We start from the raw sequence: 24,034 nt of genomic DNA, 5'->3' as shown, positions 1-24,034 counted from the left end.
CGCAGGTCATGTGTATATCCCTGAGTTGTTGTATTTATGTATGTTCAACGAGGTACTGCGGGCTGGTGTTCAGCTCGAGGTGTCGCTTTATCCCGGCCACATGGTGGTCGGTCGGCTGCATCGTACCTTGGTAGGATGGGCTCCAACGCCTTGTCATCGAACTGTGGTAACAGCTTGCGCTTCGGGTAGCTTTTGGTTGGTCGCTCGAGGCCGTATTCCTCGGCTGCCAGGACATCAGTCCATTTTTCATTGAGCGGATCTTGATCAGCTTGAAGCTGCTGCTGTTTCTTTTTCAGGATTCTTACTGTGGCAATTAGCTGACGCTTAAAGTGTTCCTGTTGTGGGCTCTTCAGGAATGATGAAATCTTCATCACCGAGGCTAACCTCGTCCTCGGAGAGCGGAAGGTAGTTGCTATCCTCCGAGTCTTCGTTCGTGGCCTGTTCGCCAGGGCTAAATTGCCCTTCGTCCCGTTCCTCCTGTTCGGAGGTTGGCTCAACAGGGTCTTCATTGTTTTCGGCACCGTCCGGGGTGTTATCCTCTTCTGTGACGGTATTGCCGTTTTTACTACAGCGTGGTTTTGAGCAGCGCCGCTAACATCGGCGCTTCAGCTGTGTCTCAGGAGGTTTATCCTCGACCGGATTCTCATCATCGCCATTATTTTCTTTGGGTGTATCCACCATGTATATGTCATACAAGGAAGTGGTTATCCAACGCCCTATAGGCAGTGGTTCCTGATCCTCTCTGGCATCATCGTTCATACCGTCGATGTCTTCGGAGTCATAGTCAAGCACGTCGGTTAAGTCGTCGACAGTGGCTATAAAGTCGGTGGTGGGTGGGACACAAAATTCTTCGTCGTCCGCTTCCCACTCAAGCCGGACGTAGTTCGGCCGAACGCTCCCCGACAGGGAAAGGGATTTTAATGAGCTTAGCACGTCGCCAAAAGGTGAGTGCTGAAAGATATCTGCGGAGTTGAACTCCAAGAGCGGCGCCCAATTGGGTTCGATGGACGCGGATGCGCGTGGTCCGGAACCCAAGTCCGGAGACAAGTCCGGGATGCCGGTAACACCAGCCCAACCTGATGTTGGGTCTATGTGCAGCTCGAGCGTCGCTGAGTCTGCGGCCTCCATGGCAGGGTCAAGCTTCCCGTCTTCGGACGATGCAGCTCGCCCTGGTTCTAGGGCCAGGGCGGCCACACGTGCTATCTCCTGTATGCGGCCAGATGACAGATCTAGGTCATGTTCATCGTGGTAGCCGAGGATAGCCGTCATGGGTTCGAATCCGTCGAAGATCAAATCTCCGCGGATGTCGGCCATGAAATTCAGGCTTCCAAATATGACCTGATGGCCAGGGGCGTAACTACCGATCTGCTTCAGATGGCCAAGTGAGTTGGCCAGCAGTGCGAAGCTACTGAATACGAAGATCTGTCCGGGGAGAAAGATCTCCCCCTGGACTGTGTTGTTGTAGATGATTGATGGAGCCATCAAGCCTATCTTCGACGTCACAATGGAACTCTCAATGAAAGCACCAATGTCGGTGCCAAAACCGACGGATGTAGGGGGTCCCGAACTGTGCGTCTAAGGCTGATGGTAACAGGAGGCGGGGGACACAATGTTTACCCAGGTTCGGGCCCTCTCTATGGAGGTAATACCCTACTTCCTGTTTGATTTATCTTGATGAATATGAGTATTACAAGAGTTGATCTACCACGAGATCGTAATGGCTAAACCCTAGAAGCTAGCCTATGAAGTTATTATTGTTGTCCTACGGACTAAACCCTCCGGTTTATATAGACACCGGAGGGGCTAGGGTTACATAAAGTCGGTTACAGAGAAAGGAATCTACATATCTGAATCGCCAAGCTTGCCTTCCATGCAAAGGAGAGTCCCATCCGGACATGAGACGAAGTCTTCTATCTTGTATCTTCATAATCCAACAGTCCGGCCAAAGTATATAGTCCAGTTGTCCGAGGACCCCTCAGTCCAGGACTCCCTCATCCACCACCCGCCGTTCGCATCCACGATCGGCATCGACGTGGTGCGCACGCGTCGTACCACCATGTCATGGAGGTACGCGAGGATCTTGCCGCCCGCAGATCCGGCACGTACCACGCCGCCACCGTCGATCGTCGGAATTGCCAGAAACATGTTTGGCGTGCTCACTCATCTCCAGGCCTCAGGGCACATTTGAGCTCACGCTATTTCATTTCATCCCGTGTGCTCATCCTCGTCTTGTAATGTAGTTATGTTAAGATTTAAGTGTTGGCGTCCATGGTGATGGTGTCGCTTGTAATGTGGATCTAGCATTTCCACAAATTCCAGGTCTTGTAAATTCCAAGTCTCGTTAAAGGAAACACTTGCCTTTTTGTATAGAACAATCATGGTGGTCTTGGTTTCCCAACACTTTCATATCGCTCCAGCGCTTGTACAAAAAGGCAAGTGTTCTATTCATGTTGGTCTTGGTTTCCCAACACTTTTTGTACAGAACAATCATGGTGGTCTTGGTTTCCCAACACTTTCATGCAAGCGAAACCACGAACACTTTACAAGCGACACCATGATACGTATCGCTCCGTCGCTTCCCTCTCCCTTGCTTGTTCTCTCACGTGGTGGGCGTCACGCACCTCCAATTTTGGAGTGCGCGTGCGGGCCGGCGGAGCAGGGACTAGCACCCAACGTTGCCCACACGGAGGAGACGGATTAGCTGCCAGAGCTGGACATTGCACCGGAATGGATCGGAATCGAAGAGGGGAGAGGAGAGGACAGAGCAAGAAAGGGAAGTGGGTGAACTAGGGTTCTGAGCGAGGAGCCGAATGTGATTTTTTGTGGGGCAACCATGGGGTCAGTGGTGGGCCGGGCCTGTTAGCTCCGACGTGGCGGACACGACTGGGCCGTCCCATATTTAGGTTGGATATGAAGGGTGTCGGACAACCCGGGCGTTTGAGGCCGGTTTAAGGCTTCCAGATGGGTCAATTTTTCGTGATCGGTCAGTGATCAGACGAGTCGCCTGAGCGTTTGAGGCCGGTTTGGGGCACCCAGCTGTAGATGCTCTGAACCTCCGATGTTTGTCGATGATTTTGGTTCCATCTTCCCTACGCTAAAAAAGAGCAGGGAAGCAAAGCAGAGCATTCTTGATTCGTTCCAAAATGTGAACCCAACAAAGTAAGCTATTCGCCACCGCATGGAAGATGCTAATTAAGGTGGGTCATCCATCAGTTTCACACTAATACCAGCATCAGTTGTAACTCATTTGGATTTCATGGGTCCTGAAAATAAATCAAAAAAATTCTCTATTGCAGAGTTTGTTAGGTTTTATGGGTCTAATAAAATCCTGAAAATCTCGAACATTTACTTGACTTCGAAATTTCTATTTTTTGACAAGGTTTAAATTTCTAATGCTTGTGCAAAGAGTTTAATCTCAGCATTATTAACAGTGGCGGAGACAAGGGGGGCCAGCAAGGGCCCTCACCCTCCTAACACAATTGATTTAAGCCTAATATACATACGAACAAGTGATTATTTGGTATGGAAATGGTGTATTATGGTGTGTTGGCCCTCCCTGACAAGGCTCAGTAACACTCAGCCCCCTCATTCTTTTTCTCTAGCTCCGCCACTGATTATTAATGAAGATGGAGAGAAACCAACATATTTAAGTACTTAATACTAATACTATCAAACTGGTGCTATTTTAAGACTAATTATGAGTGTTATGATGATTTTTAGTGTAAACTCTGAACCATGGCACCCCAAAGTTGAGATTCTAGCTCCGCCACTCTCTACGACTCAAAGGAAATAGATCACCAATGCATTATTTGTCAACTCCATGGAGCCTTGTATCACCCTTTCTTTTACTTTTTGGCATGTTTGTGGTGTTGCTCCGGCAGACTTGTTATTTTTTTCCACTGTTCAAGAATTCACCCGGTTAATCAGTTAATGGGTCAGTTAATCGCTACTCATAGCATGGTGGAATCGAATAGCACTATTCACCGGGTTAACTTGTCAGGCCAATTAATTGGCCGATTAATCAGTTGTTAGGCCAATTAATCCCCGATGGCCCATTAATGGGTGGGCAAACAAAGCCCAAATTGTTTGGCCCATAACCCCTTCCAGCCTCATCCCGCTCCTTAATAGCTAGGATTAGTAATTTTACCTCCTCTCTATGCTATTTATATGTGTACGACATCAATTTTTGGTGTATTACATAACTGGGAGCATGAGAGTATGGTATAGTACATGAAAAACTAGATATATGTTGGCAAGTTCCTATTCAATCTACCGGTTAATCCAGTTAATAGGCCGATTCACCGATTAATCGCTACTCCTGCACCGACCGACCAACTACCAGTTAACAATTTCTTGAACAGTGTTTTCTTCTACATTTGGTCTTGATGTTTGGATGTGGTGTTTCGCTTTATTTATAAAGGTTGCGAAAGTCTGTTTCAAGAATGGGTGTATAGAAACGTCTTCTCAAATGAGATTAACATATTTGCTTGAAACCAATACCAAAGCAAATATTTTCAGACACCTCATCAAACTTCACAAAACACTTTGAGTAGTACTCCCTCTGTAAACTAATATAAGACTTTTTAGATCACTACTTTAGTTATTTAAAAAAGGGATAATTGGCTTTATGCCCCTAGTTGTGTCCCACTCGACAGGATTGCCCCTAATTTTCAAAAGCCAGTGGTTGTGTCCAACCCACTTTGGTCGTCTTGTGCTTTGCCCTTTGACCGTTTGACCGTCACTTTGAAAACTTCATAACTAATTCATACTAAATCAGAAAAAGGCAAATAAGATACCAAAATGTTCGGAAAAACATCACATGTATGTCAATGTCACTTGCATTCATGACAAAAGTGTTGGTAAGTGCCCATCCAAGTTTTAGCTCTTATCACACCACCATGAACAGTAAAATCTTAAAAAGTTCAAAAAAAATCCAAAACAATTTGATGTCAAAGAATGACAAATGTTTTAAGTGCTTGCCAGGTTTCATCAGGGAATGACATTTGTGGAAGTCATGGCAAGATTTTTTTTTTGAACTTTTTAAGATTTTACTATTCATGGTGGTGTGATAAGAGCTAAAACTCGGATGGGCACTTACCAACACTTTTGTCATGAATGCAAGTGACATTGACATACAGGTGATGTTTTTCCGAACATTTTGGTATCTTATTTGCATTTTTCCGAATTAGTATGAATTAGTTATGAAGTTTTCAAAGTGACGGTCAAATGGTCAAAGGGCAAAAGCACAAGACGACCAAAGTGGGTTGGACAGAACCGCTGGCTTTTGGAAATTAGGGGAAATCCGGTCGAGTGGGACACAACTAGGGGCATAAAACCAATTATCCCTTTAAAAAAAGTATATTGTTACTTTACACTGGGAGAACTACATAAACTATTTTGATGGGGTTTGATGAGATGAACAATGACATACATAACCTCCGGAGATGAACAGTTGACTTTTTTTAGGGAGATGAACAGTTGACTTGACTATGAGAGCTGAGTAAATAATAAACTCGCCATTGTCAAAGTCTTGGGTGCGGCCACTACTTTCCCAATAATTTAAGCAAGGGTACTTGCTTTTCCTAACAAGTGACAAGTTAGATCACTTAACAGTCTAGCACTAAACAATATGGAAACCTTCAGGTATTTCAAAAAAGTTCAGGTGGTTCTGAAAGTAGTTTTCTTTTAGGGAGTAAACCAGAAATGCCTAATGGAGCTTGAGCTTCATGGAGCCCTCTATTTGGAAACTTCAAAAAACAAAAATTTAAGTTTCAAAAAATTCTGAAAAAAATACACATATACATATTGATGCTTGTCTGTGAAGTTCATGATGAAATGCCTTTTTATGTGAGCTACTAAAAAATGACTGCACATGTATTGGACTTTGAAGATTAAGAAAAATAAGTAATCCAAGATAAACAAAACAGACTGGTCGGTTTGGCAATGCAGAACATTTTGTACCGCAGCCAAGTCTGACGCTGCTATTTCAGTCACAGGACAAGATGATAGCTTCAGCTCCATGGTACACCAAATGTGCACAGAAGGCATGTAAGGTTTCTTCAGTGGGCAGCGAGGAAATAAAGCAAAGAAGCATCGCTCTAGAGCATCATCTTGTTCAGTACAAGAAATGGACGGCAACTTGCATTTCATTTTTCTAGAAAACAACTCGCATTTGATATTTTCAGAGTAACATGCTCATGTATAACACCAAACTGTTGCTGATATGGTAAGTCAATGGTGGAGGATTGAACAAGACTAGGTTCACTATGCCCGGGCGACTGAACAAGACTAGGCTCTGCCCCTAATGCAGAAATGGAACCTAATGGAGGATCAAGATTCAAGAATCTGCACGTTACGAAATGAAAGCACAAACATGGCAGAGATTAGTTTAAGCACCTAGTAAAACTCGAAATTACCAATACAGAAATGCATAACTATCTCTGACTTCTCTGAATCTCAGTTGGCATGACAAAATTCAGTTCTCACACCAACGAGGCGACAGCAAGCATTCAGCGATTCCCCTGAAATTCAGCAAAAGTACTACTACTTGAAACAATAACATTCAAATAGATCAGCAACTTCAGTTCCCACAACCAACTAGCCAACAAAGCGTTGGCACACAGACGACCACTCCTACCACTACTTGCAGATACATAAGCAGAGTCAGCGACCACAAGCAGGTGACAGCAAGCGACGCAGGGTCAGTCTAGGAGGATGTGAACTTGGTCACGGCCTTGGTGCCCTCGGAGACGGCGTGCTTGGCGAGCTCGCCGGGGAGGACGAGGCGGACGGAGGTCTGGATCTCCCGGGAGGTGATGGTGGGCTTCTTGTTGTAACGGGCGAGCTTGGCGGACTCGCCGGCGAGCTTCTCGAAGATGTCGTTGATGAAGGAGTTCATGATGGACATGGCCTTGGAGGAGATGCCGATGTCGGGGTGGACCTGCTTCAGCACCTTGAAGATGTAGATCTTGTAAGTCTCCACGCCCTTCTTGGCCTTGCTGCCCTTCTTCCGGCCCCTCGTCTTCGCCTCGCCGCCGGCCTCCTTGGACGCCGTCTTGCCCGCCGGCAGCCGCTTCTCTGCCTTGGGCTTCTTGCCCGCCGGGGTCTTCTCCGCCGCCTTCTCCACCTTGTTCTCGGCGGCCGGCTTCTTGTCTGCCTTGGGGGCCATGGCGGCCGCTTCGGGTGGGGTTGGGAGCTTCGGGTGGGGTTGCGTGAGTTTGCTGGAAGGGAAAGGTGGGGACTGAGATGGTGTGGGGAATGGAGCGGGGTGGGTGTTCGATTTTATAGGGGAGGAGAGGTGAGCGCTGATTGGTGGAGGGGTAAGTGCCTCGGATCACTGACGTGGACACAGCCCCGAACTGGAAAGCAAGCATTGGGCTTCCTGGAACCAGATCATGCCCTTGGACGGGCCGGGCTTGACAAAGCCCGAAGCAAGAATATCAAACCCAGATCCGGCCCGGCCAGAAACATTTGAACAGTACCCTTCTTATTTAAAGTAATTACTTCCAGGTTATTGAAATATAGTACTGTACCTATTTTTAAATTAAAACAATTATTTAAAACTCATTCGGCCTTTGTTTGGGCTTCGGACGACAAAGTTGAGCCCATGGCTGGATCGGATGCCGGGCTTTCGGGTCGGGCTTGTCTGGACAGGCTGCTCATGAATAGGGCTGTTGAAAACGGAGCAGATGCAAATTGAATAGTGTTCTTCAACGAGGATGCCGGTCTGCAAGGTCTACAACAATTCTCGAACATTTGGTCCGCCGTCAATAACATACAGCTAAATAGTGCTAGGATGTTTTCTCATGGAGATGGAGTTTGAATGGACAGTACTCGGCGCAATCTACCTACAAAATGCTATGACAGGGCATGATTTGTTTGCCCACTGCTCACTGTATCTACCAAAAATGGCCGCCACTTAAATGCAAAATCTTCATATGGCTTGCTATTTAATACCGAGTCTGGACCTCCGACCATCGATTCCGGCATGGGCTACAAGTCGCTACGCCCCTTGCTTCATTGCCGCTAGGAAGAGGATACTATCGCCCACATACTTATGCAATGTGCTTATGCACGACAGGCGTGGCACACATATTTCATTACACTGGCTGACCATGTCGGCATCCCCACAGTGGAGGACAACTTGGAGGAGTGGCGGCTTCGTGTGCGTGTCGGCATCCCCAGAGTGGAGGACAACTTGGAGGAGTGGTGGCTTCGTGTGCGCCAAGCTTTTTTTTAGATAAAAGGCCAGAGCCCGACTTTATGAATAAAGCCACCAGGCAGAGTTAAAACAGACCCACGAGAGCAGCAGGAGAGTAAGCACAGGTATCATCCCAGAAAACATGAGAGAATAGTCTAAGTACATGGCTCCCAGGCCAGTACACGGCACGCAGGCCGGAGATAAAAGAAAACAAAAGCCGACCACCAACGCCTAGGTGCCTGCTTGAACTGGGGAGATGGAGATAGCAGAGCTTCGGATCTTGGCCAACATGGCGTCGAGGGCATCCCTGTCTTCCTCCTTAGTCAATGATCTCCACTGCTGCAGGAATATACAGGTTTTAAATAAGCAATCAGAAGGCTTAGCAGGGAAAACATGCTCGATGGTAAATTTATTCCTCGTCGTCCAAAGGGACCAGCACATGGCAGCGAAGCCCACCCAAAACAATCGCCTCTGGGCCCCAACCAAAGAGCTAACCAAGATGCGCAAGTCAGAAAAGAAGGTCGGAGCCCAGGAAACATGCAGCCAGGATCTGATACAACACCAAAACAGATTAGCCAACACACAGTTGAAGAAGATATGAGACGAGTCTTCTCTCAAACCACATAGAGCACACCTATCAGATCACGGGCCATTACGCTTGCGAATTTGGTCACCCGTCGGCAGACGCCCACGGGAGGCTTGCCAGAGGAAAACCTTGACCTTAGGAGGGATACGATCCCTCCAGATCCATTTGAATTTGGAGGTGGAGGACCCAGCAATGAGCTTACCATAGAGGGATTTAACCGAGAAGCGCGCAGAGGGGGAGTGGGGCCAAACAACCGTGTCTTCCTCCTCCGAGAGCGAAGGGAAGAGAGCAACAAGACGCTGCCAATCTTCCAACTCTGCGGGAGAGAGGGAACGACGCAGACGCAGGTCCCAATTAGACGACGCGAGCTCAAAGATTGAGATCTCAGGGTCCGGGCAGTACGAAAAAAGAACAGGAAAAGCAGTAGCCAGCGAAGAGGAGCCACACCACCAATCAAGCCAAAACCTGGTGGACCTGCCATTGTGAACAACGAATTTGACAAGGCTTGAAAGATAGGCCTGAGCTTAACCAAATTCATCCAGAATTGGGAAGCCCCAGAGGCCAGCGCAAACATTGGGCTAGAAGAGGGAAAGTACTTTGCTTTGAGAATGTCGAACCAGAGGGGCTTATCCTGGGAGATGGTCATGATCTTCCACCACCATTTGATGATCAGACACTTGTTCATAACGAGAGTATTAATAATGCCCAGCCCCCCAAGGCTTTTTGGCTTACAAATATGGTCCCATTTGACCAAGCGATATTTGTGCTTGTTATCAGCCGCGTTCCAATAAAAGGCACCTCTATGTTTATCAAAGCCCGCATGGGTTCCCATAGAAAGAAGGTAAAAGCCCATCAAGAACATCGGAAGAGATGAGAGGCACGCATTAATCAAGTCCACTTTACCCGCCTGAGTGTTGTACCTGCCCCTCCAGGGCATAACACGATTACCCACCTTGGCCACCGTAGGAGCAAAATCTTTGGCAAGGAGCTTGCCAGAGGAGATGGGTAGACCCAAGTACTTAATGGGGAACGAGCCAAGAGAGTAGTTCAAGAGGTGGGCCACCCGTAAGGCCTCTGTATCTGGCACACCAGTGACAATGACTTCACTTTTGGAGAAGTTGATCTGGAGACCCGAGAGAGCTTCGAAGCAAAGGAGCAGAAATTTGAGATGGGCAATGCAGTGGTCGTTCAGTTCCACCAAAATAATAGTGTCGTCAGCGTACTGAAGGTGCTAACAGGAGAAATATGACCAGCCTCCGCGGCTCTAGATAAGATATTAGAAAGAGCGTCCGCCACAAAGTTAAAGAGAATGGGCGAGGCTGGGTCGCCTTGCCGGAGGCCTCTAGAGTTCTTAAAGAAATTACTAACTCTCCCATTGACATTAATGGCAGTATGGCCCCCCATGACCAACTGCATAATACGGTGAACCACCCCACTATCAAAACCTTTAGCCAGAAGAACTTGCTTAATAAAGCTCCAACTAACCGAATCCTAGGCCTTTTCAAAGTCCAATTTTAGAATAACAGCCTTGCTGCCAGATTTATGGATGTCATGAATAATCTCATGCAAGCAAAGGACCCCATCGAGAATGAAACGACCCTTGACAAAAGCTGACTAAGTAAGGGAGAGGGTCCGATGAGCCACCAGGGTAAGGAGAGAAGCCAGACATTTGGCAGGGAATTTGGCGAAGTTATTAATTAGCACAATAGGTCTAAACTGAGAAATAAGATCGGCACCCTTAATTTTAGGAATCAGGAAGATGACCGCATAGTTGAGCCTGGATATATCTACTGTCCCCAGACAATAACCTTGAATGACTACACATATAAGCTCTTTTAGAACAGGCCAGAATTGTTTAAAGAAAGGAATGGAGAAGCCGTCCGGGCCCGAGGCAGAATTAGGGTTCGATTTAGTGATCGAAGAGAAGATCTCCTCTTCAGAGTAAGGGATCATCAAATTCGAATTTTCATCCGCGGAGACCAAAGCCCCTTGGTCCCAGAAATTAGAAGATAGCTTGAACCCCTGGTCAGGTTTGGCAGAGAGGAGAGAAGAAAAAAAATGCCACAACATGGTTGAGGATGACGCCTTGGTCAGAAGACCGTACCCCGTCTATAATCAGGCTATGAATAAGACATTGGCGCCGCCTCCCATTCGCAATAGCAAAAAAATACTCAGTGGGGGAATCAACTTTAAGCAACCAATTAATCGAACCCCTCTGGCGCCAATAAATCTCATTCAGGCGGTGTATCTGCATCAGAGAGCGTTCGAGGGAGAAGCGGAGGGTCCAATCAGAATCAGAAAGGCCAGAAACATCATCTCGAGAATCAAGGGCCTCAATCTGGGCCAGGAGAAGGGCCTTTTCTCTGTGGTCCTGGGCCGACTGGTTATGGGACCAACCACGGAGGAATTTACGCAGCAGGGCTGAGCAATTGTGCCAGTCATCCAAGGGCCCGAAGGAACGATGGGGTGCCAACAGGAAGCCACTAATTTTAGAGCCTAGGAGGTCGATAAAGCCATCAATAAGGAGCCAAGACGCGTCAAACTCAAACCTAGGAGGGGAGGAGACGGGTCGAATCCCACCATCAAGGATTAGGGGGCATGATCCGAGCCCACAATAGCCTTAGATTTAAGCGTAGCAAGAGGGAAGAGCGAGTCCCAAGTCAAACACACAAGGCCTCGGTCCAGAACGGAGCGGATAGGGGAAACTTGATGGTTAGTCCAAGTAAACCTGGAACCCACCCTAGGGATCTCACGAAGGGCGCAGGAGCTAATGAACTCATTAAAAGCATCGGCCAAAGTCCAAGAAAATATATTATTGTTCTTATCCGCAGGCGAGCGGAGCAAATTAAAGTCGCCTCCGATCACAAGGGGAAGGGAGCAAGCATCGACTTTGTTCGAGATTTCGTCCAGGAAGATAGGGGAGAGGGAGTGATCCACCGGGCCATAAACAACCATAAATTCCCAAAGCAAATTGAGCTGGTGGTGGAAAAGCACGGAACTGGCCCAGAAGATGCCATGATCAAAGGTGACAAAATCAAAAACATCACGTTTCGATCCTAACTGAATACCGCCCGAGTGGCCAGATGAGGGAAGGAAGTTCCAATCAAAGCGATCAGCCCCCACAATAGAAGAGAGCTCATGAGGAGAAAAGGAGGTTTTGAAAGTTCCGACTAGGCCAATCAAGTCAATATTATCACCCCTGACAATATCCTTAATTTGGTCCCGGCGCCCCCGAGTGCCGAAGCCTCTGATATTCCAGAAAAGGGCTTTCATTTGAAAGAGAGATTTTTAATGTGCAAACTCGACCTGCAGGGTGCCAAGCAGGCTTTCGCACGTTTAGAACCACCCTTCTTCACAACAGGTTGGGGAACAGCACCGCTAGCAGAGCCCCCCTCCTTCGGAACCCCAACAGCCACAACTGAGGGGGCAGGAGGAGCCACGGCGGCCTCTTTCGCCTTGGCCAAATCCGCCTGGGCCACCTCATTGGCCCGAATAAGAGCGATCAGAGAAGAAGGCGTTCCAAAATTATGATCAAGAGAGATGCCAGAATCCGCTAGAACCTTAGACAAGTGCTCATCCGAGTAAGAAGGTAGAACCAACCTAGTGGGGGAAGAAATACTATGAACCAGCGGAGAAGGGGCGGGAGGGTACCTGAAGCAGGAAGATCACGGGCCACAGCATGCCTTGCCGCCTTGTCAGCCACCCGCATGCCGCTGTCGCGGATCCGACCACTTTTGCGCGCCGTAGAGGAGGGAGAGCGGATTGGATAAGCACGAGCCTGCATCGGAGACGCCAGACCCGCCACGTCGCCCATGTCACCATCAAGACGGTGACAAAGGCCCGCTGCTGACAACTTGGTCCCAGAGGAGGCCCTACTACGAGCAGAGAACTTGCGAACCGAGGACTTGCGCTTGGTAAGAGAGCCCGTCACCACACATCGCAGGGAGGCAAGATGATCTTCAATGCCCGAGAGCGACGGCGAGCCCGGCCGGGCCGGTGGGTTGGAGCACACCCCCGACACAGGAGTACCTCACGCTCCTTGATGACCTGATGGAAACCTTTGCCAATCTGCGCGAGTACCAGATCAAGCTCAACCCGGAAAAGTGTGTTTTCGGCATGCCAGCCGAAAAGCTACTCGACTTCCTCGTCTTGGAGCGCGGCATTGAGGCGAACCTGGAGAAGATCAAGGCCGTCGAGCACATGCGCAAGCTGGCCCGGCTGTGCGATGTCTAGAAATTCACCAGCTGCTTGGCCTCGGTCAACCGGTTTCTCAGCCGGCTGGGCGATAGGGCCTTGCCCCTGTATCAACTGATGAAGAAGACGACATCGTTCGGGTGGAACGACCAGGCAGACGAAGCCTTCTGGGATCTCAAGCGCATGCTCTCCACCACAACCGTCCTGGCCACACCAGCCGACAAGGAACCGTTGTTGCTCTACATTTCCACCACCTCACGGTCGGTCAGCATGCTGCTAGTGGTCGAGCGACCAAAGAAGGGAAGCTCCATTCAGTCCAGTGCCCGGTCTACTACCTAAGCGATGTTCTCTCCGCCTCCAAGCAGAACTACCCACACTACCAGAAGATGTGTTACGGTGTGTACTTCCCCTCCAAGAAACTGAAGCAGTACTTACAAGAGCATGTCGTCGCCGTGGTCAGCATGACCCCCATCGGCAAAATCATGGGCTACCGAGATGCCTCTGGCCGGGTCGCCAAGTGGGCGATCGAGCTAGCCGGCCATACCATCCTCTACGAGCCACGCACCACGATCAAGTCCCAAGCCCTGGCCGACTTCCTCGTCGACTGGAGAAACCCAGTACCTGCTGCCGCCACCGGATTCAACGCACTGGCGCATGCACTTTGATGGCTCCAAGATGCGTTCCGGCTTGGGAGCCGACATCATGCTGTCATCCCGAAGGGCAACCGGCTTCGCTACGCGCTCCAGATCCACTTTGCCACCTCCAACAAGGTTGTCGAGTACGAAGCTCTTGCGCACGGCCTCTGGCTTGCCAAGGAACTCAACATCCGGCGCATCCTGTGCTACGGCGACTCGGACTTGGTGGTACAACAATGCTCCGGCGAGTGGGACGCCCAAGACGCCAACATAGCCAGCTACCGCTTCCTCATCTAGCAGCTCTCCGACTTCTTCGACGACTGCGAGTTCCTCCACGTCCCGCGTGCAGAGAACAAAGTCGTTGACGCCCTAGCCAAGATCAGCTCATCCTGGCATGTCATTCCGTCCGGCGTCTCCCACCTGCATTAGCTATCCGTCAAGCCATCTCCGGACTCCAAGTCCATCTTCGTCCCGGACGACCCGACCGCGCCCCTCCCCGGCACGGACCCAGCGGTCGTAGGCCCAAGCTCGGGGGCTGCCGTCTCCATCCCGGGCCCAGAAGCCGCAAAACCTGGCCCGGGGACTGCCGATCCCAGCCCAGGGACTGCCGCGTCCGACCCAGCCAATGTCGACCCCGACCTGATCCCGGGGGCTGCGAAACCCGGCCCAGGGACTGCTGAAACCGGCCGAGGGGCTGCCCTACTCAACCCGGCCGCTGCCATCCCCGACCCCGGGGCTGCTTCTGGCCCGGCGGCTGCTGGCCCAGAGCCCATCATGGTGGCCGTCTTCGTCGTGGTGACGACACCATCATGGGCCCTGCCAATCACAGAGTTCCTGGAGAAGGGGATCCTCCCCATGGACGAGACTGAGGCCCGGCAAATTCAGTGTCGGGCGTCCGCCTACAGCATCATCAATAACAAGCTCGTCAAGCACAGCTCGACGGGCGTCTTCCAATGCTGCTTCGAGCAGGACAAGGGCATAGAGATCCTCCTTGACATACACCAGGGCGAGTGCGTGCACCACGCCGCCTCGAGGTCCCTGGTGGCCAAGGCTTTCCGCCATGGTTTCTACTGGCCCACGACCCTCCAAGACGCCGAATCACTTGTCCCCAAGTGTGAGGGATGCCAGCGCTTCAGCAAGCGCAGCCACCAACCGGCTTCAGCACTATAGACCATCCCGATCACTCGGCCCTTTGCGGTCTGGGGACTCGACATGGTGGGACCTTTCAAGACCGCTCGAGGCGGCATGACGCACTTGCTGGTGGCGGTGGAAAAGTTCACCAAGTGGATCGAGGCACGACCAATCAAGAAGTTGGATGGGCCGACAGCCGTCCGGTTCGTCAAGGACATCACAGTGCACTATGGCGTCCCGCGCAGCATCATCACGGACAATGACACCAACTTTGCCAAGGGCGCGCTCGTGCAGTATTGCTCCGTGTCCGGCATCTGCCTCGACTTGGCCTCCGTGGTCCACCCTCAGTCCAACAGCCAGGTCGAGTCGGCCAACGTCCTCATCCTATTCGGCATCAAGCATGGCTTGTCGAGCCACTCATCCGTTCACATGGCAGCTGGCTTGATGAGCTGCCACCCGTCCTTTGGAGCCTCCGCACAACGCCAAACCAGTCGACTAGGTTCACCCCATTCTTCCTCGTCTATGGAGCAGAAGCCGTCATCCCAACCGACATCAAGTTTGACTCACCGCAAGTTGCAATGTACACCGAAGCCAAAGCCAAGGAGGCCCATGAAGACGACATCAACCTACTTGAAGAAGCACGCCTTTTGGCACTCAGCCGATCTGCCATCTATCAGCAAGGCCTGGGGCACTATCACAGCAAGAAGATCAAGCCGCTCGCTTTCCACAAGGGAGAGCTTGTCCTCTGGCTTGTCTAGCAACAAGCCGGCCAGCACAAGTTGGCCTCCCCATGGGAGGGCCCCTTCATCGTCAGCCAAGCCCTATGCGACCGCAACGCCTACTACCTCATCAATGCCCGCAAGTCGAACAAGTGCAAGAGACACACCGCCGGCGAAGAGACAACCCGGCCATGGAATGCAAAGCTCCTCCGCCCGTTTTACAGTTAGCTATGTGCACGTATGTATCACTACCTTTTGTAACTGCATGAAAAACTATGGGGTCCCCGAACGACGCTCGGTGGTTGCCCTTTCCAGCCAAGTTATTGTACTCCACATGTTTGTGCAATTTTTCTTAAAAAAACCCCACCACCGGGTTGACTCGCTCAACCCGGGGGCTCGGGCGCTAGCCAGCTTGACCACCACCCGCCGCCTTCGTCCTTAGCACATCTCGACGTGTTCCGGTTGCCTCGGACCTACACTTCACCCTACGCCACAGAACCGGGTTCGGTTGTTGGCCGGCAAGATTCATGGGCCAAAGCACCAACACTCTGCGAAAATACTAAGTTAGGGTCCGCAGGATTGGCCAACCCGGCCCGCCACCTTAACTTGTTGCACGACCGGCTGCTCGCCAGTCGGCTTCGCCAGTTGCTGCAAGCCGGCCCAGTGGGTGTTCCGCTCGTGCTCAACGTTTGAAGAGCCTAAGTACCACATGCTCCTCCCAAGGACCAAACTCCTTGTCATAGACCGGAACCCGTCTGTTCAACTCGCGAGGAGGAGGCCCAAAGGGAAGCAAGCAAGAAAACGGCTCAAAAAACAAAAAGCAAAAGCGCAAACATTCATGAAATATTTACATCATGGATAAAACAGGCCCAAGGCCAGAGTTCATTACATTACACCTAAACACCCCAGTGGGTTGGTGGACCTGCTACTTCACAAAAAATTGAAAAAGATAAGATAGGGCGGCTTCAGCTTCAGGCGGCCCCAGCGGCCGGGTTGTGCAGCTTTCAGCTCCCCCTCGATGGCCTCCGGGTTCATCAAGGTGCCAGTCTTCCACCCCGGCGTCCTCGTCCTTATAAGGACCCGACTCCTCAGATCTGCCCTCCAGGTCATCCAACAGTAGACCAAAGTTGTCAGGAGGAACGACCCCGCCATCTTCTGTCCGCTCCGGATGGAACTCGTCGTGTATCGTGAACCCGGCGATGTAGCTGGCCCAGACAGCGATCCGGACGGCCTTCGCCTGAAGCTGGGTCTCCACGTCGGCTCGCTGGCCCATCAACAGGTCCAGTGATAGGTTTGGGTGCCAAGACATGACGAACCTAAGCGCCATCTCGGCTCTGACATGACCGACAGAGACACGCCACGCGTGGAGCTGCACCGGTCTGGCCTCCAACCATCGTGCCAGCTGCGAGAAGTTGTTTGGCGCAATGACGCCAGGCCAGAGGGCTGCCGTCATCCCCGTGCCAGCCTCGGAGACCCGCACCATCTGCTCCCCCAAGACTTGCAGGCGAGCCTCGACGGCAGTCATGATCTCCGAGAAGGTCCAGGCGATGCGCGGGTTAGTCCCGGCCCCCACGACCCCCTGCGGTGACTGCTAAAAGCGAACGACCTCCTCCACCACCCTGTGCATCTCCGGGAAGTGCCCTATCAACAAGAAGAGAAAGTCAGCGACAAAAGAGGAAGCCGGCTTCGCAGCCCGGCATAATCAAAAGAAGCACTTACTGGCGAAGGTCTCGTCTAGGTGCTGCGCTTCGAGCAACATACTGTGCCGCTCACTGTTGTCGGCATGATCGCGATCCTGGAATGCCTTCTCTAGCCCGACAACCTTGGCGATGGCCGCCTTCAGTTTGGTGTCCTTGGCGGCGGCCGCCTCCTCATGCCCCCCTTTCAGACGGAGAAGCTCCGCCTCCGTGGCCGCCACTGTCTTAAGGCGGTCCACCTCGGCCTGGAGCTGGCCCTTGTCGTCAGCTAGCTGGTCACGCTGCTGGTCGGCCTCTGCAAGGGCCTGCTGGGCCTCCATTACCTTGGTCGCCTCTGTGCTAAGGCACTCCACCTCGGTCTGCAGCCGACTCTTGTCGCCAGCCAGCTGCTCCTGTAGTCGGCCGGCTTCGGGAAGCACCCGCTGGGCCTTCGCGCCTCCGCCTTCAACTCCCCCACCTCTACCCGAAGCCGTCCAACATAGGAAACAGCCAGGTCACGCTGGTGGCCGGCTTGAATCAGCCGGGTTTGACAAACCGGCGCCTACTACCTCTTGAGCTTGCGTTGGTTTTTCCCTTGAAGAGGAAAGGGTGATGCAGCAAAGTAGCATGAGTATTTCCCTTAGTTTTTGAGAACCAAAATATCAATCCAGTAGGAGACGACACACAAGTCACCTAGTAACCACACAAACAATCAAGAACCTTGCAACCAACACGAAAAAGGGGTTGTCAATCCCTTCACAGTCACTCGCACAAGTGAGATCTAATAGAGATAGTAAAGTAAATATTTTTGGTATTTTTGTTGTATAGATTGGAAAGTAAAGATTGCAAAATAGTAAACGAGATTTAAAGAGATGCAATATAATGGAAAAGAGATGTAACATAATAGAAAAGAGACCCGGGGGCCATATGTTTCACTAGTGACTTCTCTCGAGATAGCATGTATTACGGTGGGTGAACAAATTACTGCCGAGCAATTGATAGAAAAGCACATAATTATGAAGATATCTAAGGTAATGATCATGAACATAGACATCACGTCCGTGTCAAGTAGACCAAAACGATTCTACATCTACTACTATTACTCCACACATCGACCGCTATCCAGCATGCATCTAGAGTATTAAGTTCATAAGAACGGAGTAACGCATTAAGCAAGATGACATGATGTAGAGGGATAAACTCAAGCAATATGATATAAATCCCATCTTTTTATCCTCGAGGGCAACAATACAATACGTGCCTTACTGCCCCTACTATCATTGGGAAAGGACAACGCAAGGTTCAACCCAAAGCTAAGCACTTCTCCCATGGCAAGAAAAATCAATCTAGTAGGCCAAACTAAACCGATAATTCAAAGAGACTTGCAAAAATATCAAATCATGCATATAAGAATTCAGAGAAGAACCAAATAATATTCATAGATAATCTTAATTATAAATCCACAATTCATCGGATCTCGGCAAACACACCGCAAAAGAGTATTACATCGAATAGATCCCCAAGAACATCGAGGAGAACTTTGTATTGAGAATCAAAGAGAGAGAAGAAGCCATCTAGCTAATAACTATGGACCCAAAGGTCTGTGGTAAACTACTCACGCTTCATCGGAGAGGCAATGGTGTTGATGTAGAAGCCCTCCATGATCGATTCCCCCTCTGGCAGATCGCCGAAAAAGTCCCCAAGATGGGATCTCACGGGTACAGAAGGTTGCGTCGGTGGAAAAGTGGTTTCGTGGTTCTCCCTGATGTTTCTAGGGTATAAGAGTATATATAGACGAAAGAAGTACGTCAGTGGAGCTACGAGGGGCCCACAAGGGTGGGGGTGCACCTACCCCCTGGGCGCGCCCTCCTGCCTCGTGGCATTTCTGACTTCAACTCCAAGTCTTCTTGTTTGCTTTCGGTCCAAGAAAGATCATCGCGAAGGTTTCATTCCGGTTGGACTCCGTTTGGTATTCCTTTTCTGCAAAACTCTAAAATAGGCAAAAAAACAGAAACTGGCACTGGGCCTCCAGTTAATACGTTAGTCCCAAAAGTAATATAAAAGAGCATAGTAAAGCCCATTAAACATCCAAAATAGATAATATAATAGCATGGAACAATCAAAACTTATGGATACGTTGGAGACGTATCAAGCATCCCCAAGCTTAATTCATGCTCGTCCTCAAGTAGGTGAATGATAAAAACAGAATTTTTATGTGGAATGCTACCTAACATATTTATCAATGTAATTTTCTTTATTGTGACATGAATGTTCAGATCTGAAAGATTCAAGACAAAAGTTTAATATTGACATAAAAACAATAATACTTCGAGGATACTAACAAAGCAATCATGTCTTCTCAAAATAACATGACCAAAGAAAGCTATCCCTACAAAATCATATAGTCTGGTTATGCTCTTTCTTCATCACACAAAGTATTTAATCATGCACAACCCCGATGACAAGCCAAGCAATTGTTTCATACTTTTGATGTTCTCAACCTTTTTCAATCTTCACGCAATACATGAGCGTGAGCCATGGACATAACACTATAGGTGGAATAGAATGGTGGTTGTGGAGAAGACAAAAAGGAGAAGTGAGTCTCACATCAACTAGGTGTATCAATGGGCTATGGAGATGCCCATCAATAGATATCAATGTGAGTGAGTAGGGATTTCCATGTAATGGATGCACTAGAACTATAAGTGTATGAAAGCTCAACAAAAGAAACTAAGTGGGTGTGCATCCAACTTGCTTGCTCACAAAGAGCTAGGGCATTTTGAGGAAGCCCATCATTGGAATATACAAGCCAAGTTCTATAATGAAAAATTCCCACTAGTATATGAAAGTGACAATATAGGAGACTCTCTATCATGAAGATCATGGGGCTACTTTGAAGCACAAGTGTGGTAAAAGGATAGTAGCATTGCACCTTCTCTCTTTTTCTCTCCTTTTTTTTATTTGGGCCTTCTCTTTTTTTAGTTTGGAGTCTCATCCCGACTTGTGGGGGAATCATAGTCTCCACCATCCTTTCCTCACTAGGACAATGCTCTAATAATGAAGATCATCACACTTTTATTTACTTACAACTCAAGAATACATCTCAATACTTAGAACAAAATATGACTCTATGTGAATGCCTCCGGCGGTGTACCGGGATGTGCAATGATTCAAGAGTGACATGTATGAAAAATTATGAACGGTGGCTTTGCCACAAATACGATGTCAACTACATGATCATGCAAGGCAATATGACAATGATGGAGCGTGTCATAATAAACGGAACAGTGGAAAGTTGCATGGCAATATATCTCGGAATGGCTACGGAAATGCCATAATAGGTAGGTATGGTGGCTGTTTTGAGGAAGGTATATGGTGGGTGTATGGTAACGGCGAAATTTGTGCGGTACTAGAGAGGCTAGCAATGGTGGAAGGGTGAGAGTGCGTATAATCCATGGACTCAACATTAGTCATAAATAACTCACATACTTATTGCAAAAATCTATTAGTTATCGAACAAAGTACTACACGCATGCTCCTAGGGGGATAGATTGGTAGGAAAAGACCATCGCTCGTCCCCGACCGCCACTCATAAGGAAGCGAATTAATAAATAAATCATGCTCCAACTTCATCACATAACAGTTCACTATACGTGCATGCTACGGGACTCTCAAACTTTAACACAAGTATCTCTCAAATTCACAACTAATCTACTAGCATGACTCTAATATCACCATCTTCATATCTCAAAACAATCATAAAGAATCAAACTTCTCATAGTATTCAATGCACGTTATATGAAAGTTTTTGTTATACCCATCTTGGATGCCCATCATATTAGGACTAATTTTATAACCAAAGAAAATTACCATGCTGTTCTAAAAGACTATCAAAATAATATAAGTGAAGCATGAGAGATAAATAATTTCTATAAAATAAAACCACCACCGTGCTCTAAAAAGATATAAGTGAAGCACTAGAGCAATATTGTCTAGCTTAAAAGATATAAGTGAAGCACATAGAGTATTCTAATAAATTCTGATTCATGCGTGTCTCTCCCAAAAGGTGTGTATAGCAAGGATTATGTGGTAAACTAAAAAGCAAAGACTCAAATCATACAAGAAGCTCCAAGAAAAACACATATTATGTGGTGAATAAAAATATAGCCTCAAGTAAAGTTACTGATAGACGAAGACGAAAGAGGGGATGCATTCCGGGGCATCCCCAATCTTAGGCTTTTGGTTTTCCTTAAATTTTACCTTGGGGTGCCTTGGGCATCCCCGAGCTTAGTCTCTTGCCATTCCTTATTCCAAAATCCATCAAATCTTTACCCAAAAACTTGAAAACTTCACAACACAAAACTTCAACAGAAAATCTCATGAGCTCTGTTAGTATAAGAAAATAAACCACCACTTTAAGGTACTATAATGAACTCATTATTTATTTATTGTGGTGTTAAACCTACTTTATTCCAACTTCTCTATGGTTCATACCCCCTGATACTACTCATAGATTCATCAAAATAAGCAAACAACACATGAAAACAGAATCTGTCAAAAACAGAATAGTCTGTAGCAACTTGTAACTTTCGAATACTTCTGTAACTCTAAAAATCATGAAATAATTGGTGGACGTGAGGAATTTGTCTATTAATCATCTGCAAAAATAATCAACCTAAAAGCACTCTTCTGTAAAAAAAATGACAGCTATTCTCGTGAGCGCATACATTTCTATTTTTTTACAGCAAGATCGCAAAGACTTCACCCAAGTCTTCCCAAAGGTTCTACTTGGAACAAACACTAACTAAAACATAAAACCACATATAAACAGAAGCTAGATGAATTATTTGTTACTAAAGCAAATAACAAAAATAAAATTGGGTTGCCTCCCAACAAGCGCTATCGTTTAACGCCCTTAGCTAGGCATTGAGATTTCAATGATGCTCACATAAAAGACAAGAATTGAAGCACAAAGAGAGCATCATAAAGCATGTGAAAAACACATCTAAGTCTAACATACTTCCTATGCATAGGCATTTTATAAGCAAACAAATTATCAAGGCAAGCAAAGACTAGCATATGCAAGGAAGAAGAAAGAGATGGTAGCAATCTCAACATGAAGAGAGGTAATTTAGTAACATGAAAATTTCTACGACCATATTTCCCTCTCTCATAATAAGTACATGTAGGATCATAAGCAAATTCAACAATATAGCTATCACATAACATATTCTCAACACGATCCACATGCATGCAAAGTTGACACTCTACCAAAATAGTGGGATTACCATTAACTAAAGTCATGACCTCTCCAAACCCACTTTTATCAAATATTTCATAAGATTGAACATTCTCCAAATATGTGGGATCTAAAGTTGACACTCTTCCAAACCCACTTTCAATATTATTGCAAACATTATTATCAATCTCATATTCATCATGGGGTTTAAATAAATTTTCAAGATCATAAGAAGAATCACCCCAATCATGATCATTGCAACAAATAGTAGACATAGCAAAACTAGCATCCCCAAGCTTAGGGTTTTGCATATCACTAACACATTGATATTAATAGAATTTATAATAATGTCATTGCAATCTTGCTTTTTATTCAAGAAGCTATCGTGAATCTCTTCATAAATTTCTTCATCACAATTTTCAGATTCACGAATTTCAAGCAAAACCTCATAAAGATAATCTAGTGCACTCAACTCACTAGCAATTGGTTCAAAATAATTGGATCTCTTAAAAATATTAGCAAGTGGATGAGGATCCATAAACTTTTAACAAGTGAAGATGCAAGCAAAAAAGAAGGCACATGGTAACATAAGCAAACAAAAGATCAAACAGAAGAGGGGCAAAGAAAAGGCAAAGGTTTTCGAAAATCGTTTTAGAAGTGGGGGAGAGGGAAATGGGAGGCGAATGGCAAACAATGTAATGCAAGGGAGAATAGTTTATGATGGGTACTTGGTATGGCTTAACTTGGCGTAGATCGTCCCCGGTTGTCGGGTGGTAGGTGCGACATATGCCAAAGGATGGTTAATCATAGTGGGAACCAGTAAGACATCGCCGGTGCCTGGAAGCGGGATAAGGTGAAGACATGCACGCCGGCGAATCTTACCCAGGATTAGGGCTCTCCTAGGAGATAATACCCTTAGCCCTGCTCTGCGAGGTCTCCGCATGATCACCAAATCAGTAAGTAGCTACAAGAGGCTCCTTGAGCTGTTTGCTAGAGGAAGAAGAAGGGCAAGGGTAGCTATCCTCTTCTCTCTCTATGTGTGTGTGTCACCCTAAGAGCTCAACCCTTTGCATGGGTGCCCTGGGGGGTTTATATAGGCCTACCCCCTAGGGGTACAATGGTAATCCGGTTGGACGTGGGTCCAAGCCGTCAGTGTCCATTGGCGCCGGCTTCTCCGCCGGCTGCTGGGGCCCGCCGACTGGTGGGCGCCGTCGGCTGCTGTCTTCTTGGTTGATAGGCTGGGCCCATCGCTTGGGGGTCTTGTCGGCGGCTTATTACTGTAGCATTGCCCTTGATGACGATGGCTTTGTCGGGGCAAGCATGGCTACAGTACCGCTGCCTGGTGGGCGCTTACTCTAGCCTTACCCCGCCTCATCCGCTTGATGGTGCACAAACTTCCAGGGAAGGGTTGGCCGGCTGCCAGGGGCCGGCTTCCCCTTGAGCCGACTGGACTGACCTGGCCGCCCTGGGGGGGGGGGGGCTCACTAGCATGAGGGGCCCGCTGTCTACGAGTTGTACTGTCAGTCCGTCATGGGTGGTGTCACGGTCAATACGGCAATAGTGTCGCGCCGGACAAGGGATGGCCAACCGGTAAGACACACTGTTGCCATGCCCGCTCCGGGATTCGGGGGTGGCAAGCTTCACTGTAGCCACA

The 24,034-nt window shown here is 48.3% G+C and overlaps 1 protein-coding gene across 1 annotated transcript; it reads right to left on the bottom strand.

Moving 5' to 3' along the window:
* Positions 1–6,527: 6,527 nt before the first annotated feature.
* On the bottom strand, positions 6,528–7,265 carry LOC123143346 (histone H2B.2-like). Its single transcript, XM_044562236.1, has one exon. The coding sequence runs from the start codon at positions 7,166–7,168 to the stop codon at positions 6,707–6,709; it is 462 nt and encodes a 153-aa protein (XP_044418171.1). The 5' UTR covers positions 7,169–7,265; the 3' UTR covers positions 6,528–6,706.
* Positions 7,266–24,034: the final 16,769 nt, after the last annotated feature.

The sequence above is a fragment of the Triticum aestivum genome, chromosome 1B (genome assembly GCF_018294505.1).
Source record: "Triticum aestivum cultivar Chinese Spring chromosome 1B, IWGSC CS RefSeq v2.1, whole genome shotgun sequence".
In the NCBI taxonomy this organism is placed as follows: Eukaryota; Viridiplantae; Streptophyta; class Magnoliopsida; order Poales; family Poaceae; genus Triticum; species Triticum aestivum.
Note: the sequence above shows the minus strand (reverse complement) of the source record. Positions and strands in the feature narration are given on the sequence as shown.

Coding starts and splice junctions, on each gene's coding strand:
- LOC123143346 (XM_044562236.1), bottom strand. CDS start 7,168: ATGGCCCCCAAGGCAGACAAGAAGCCGGCCGCCGAGAACAAGGTGGAG.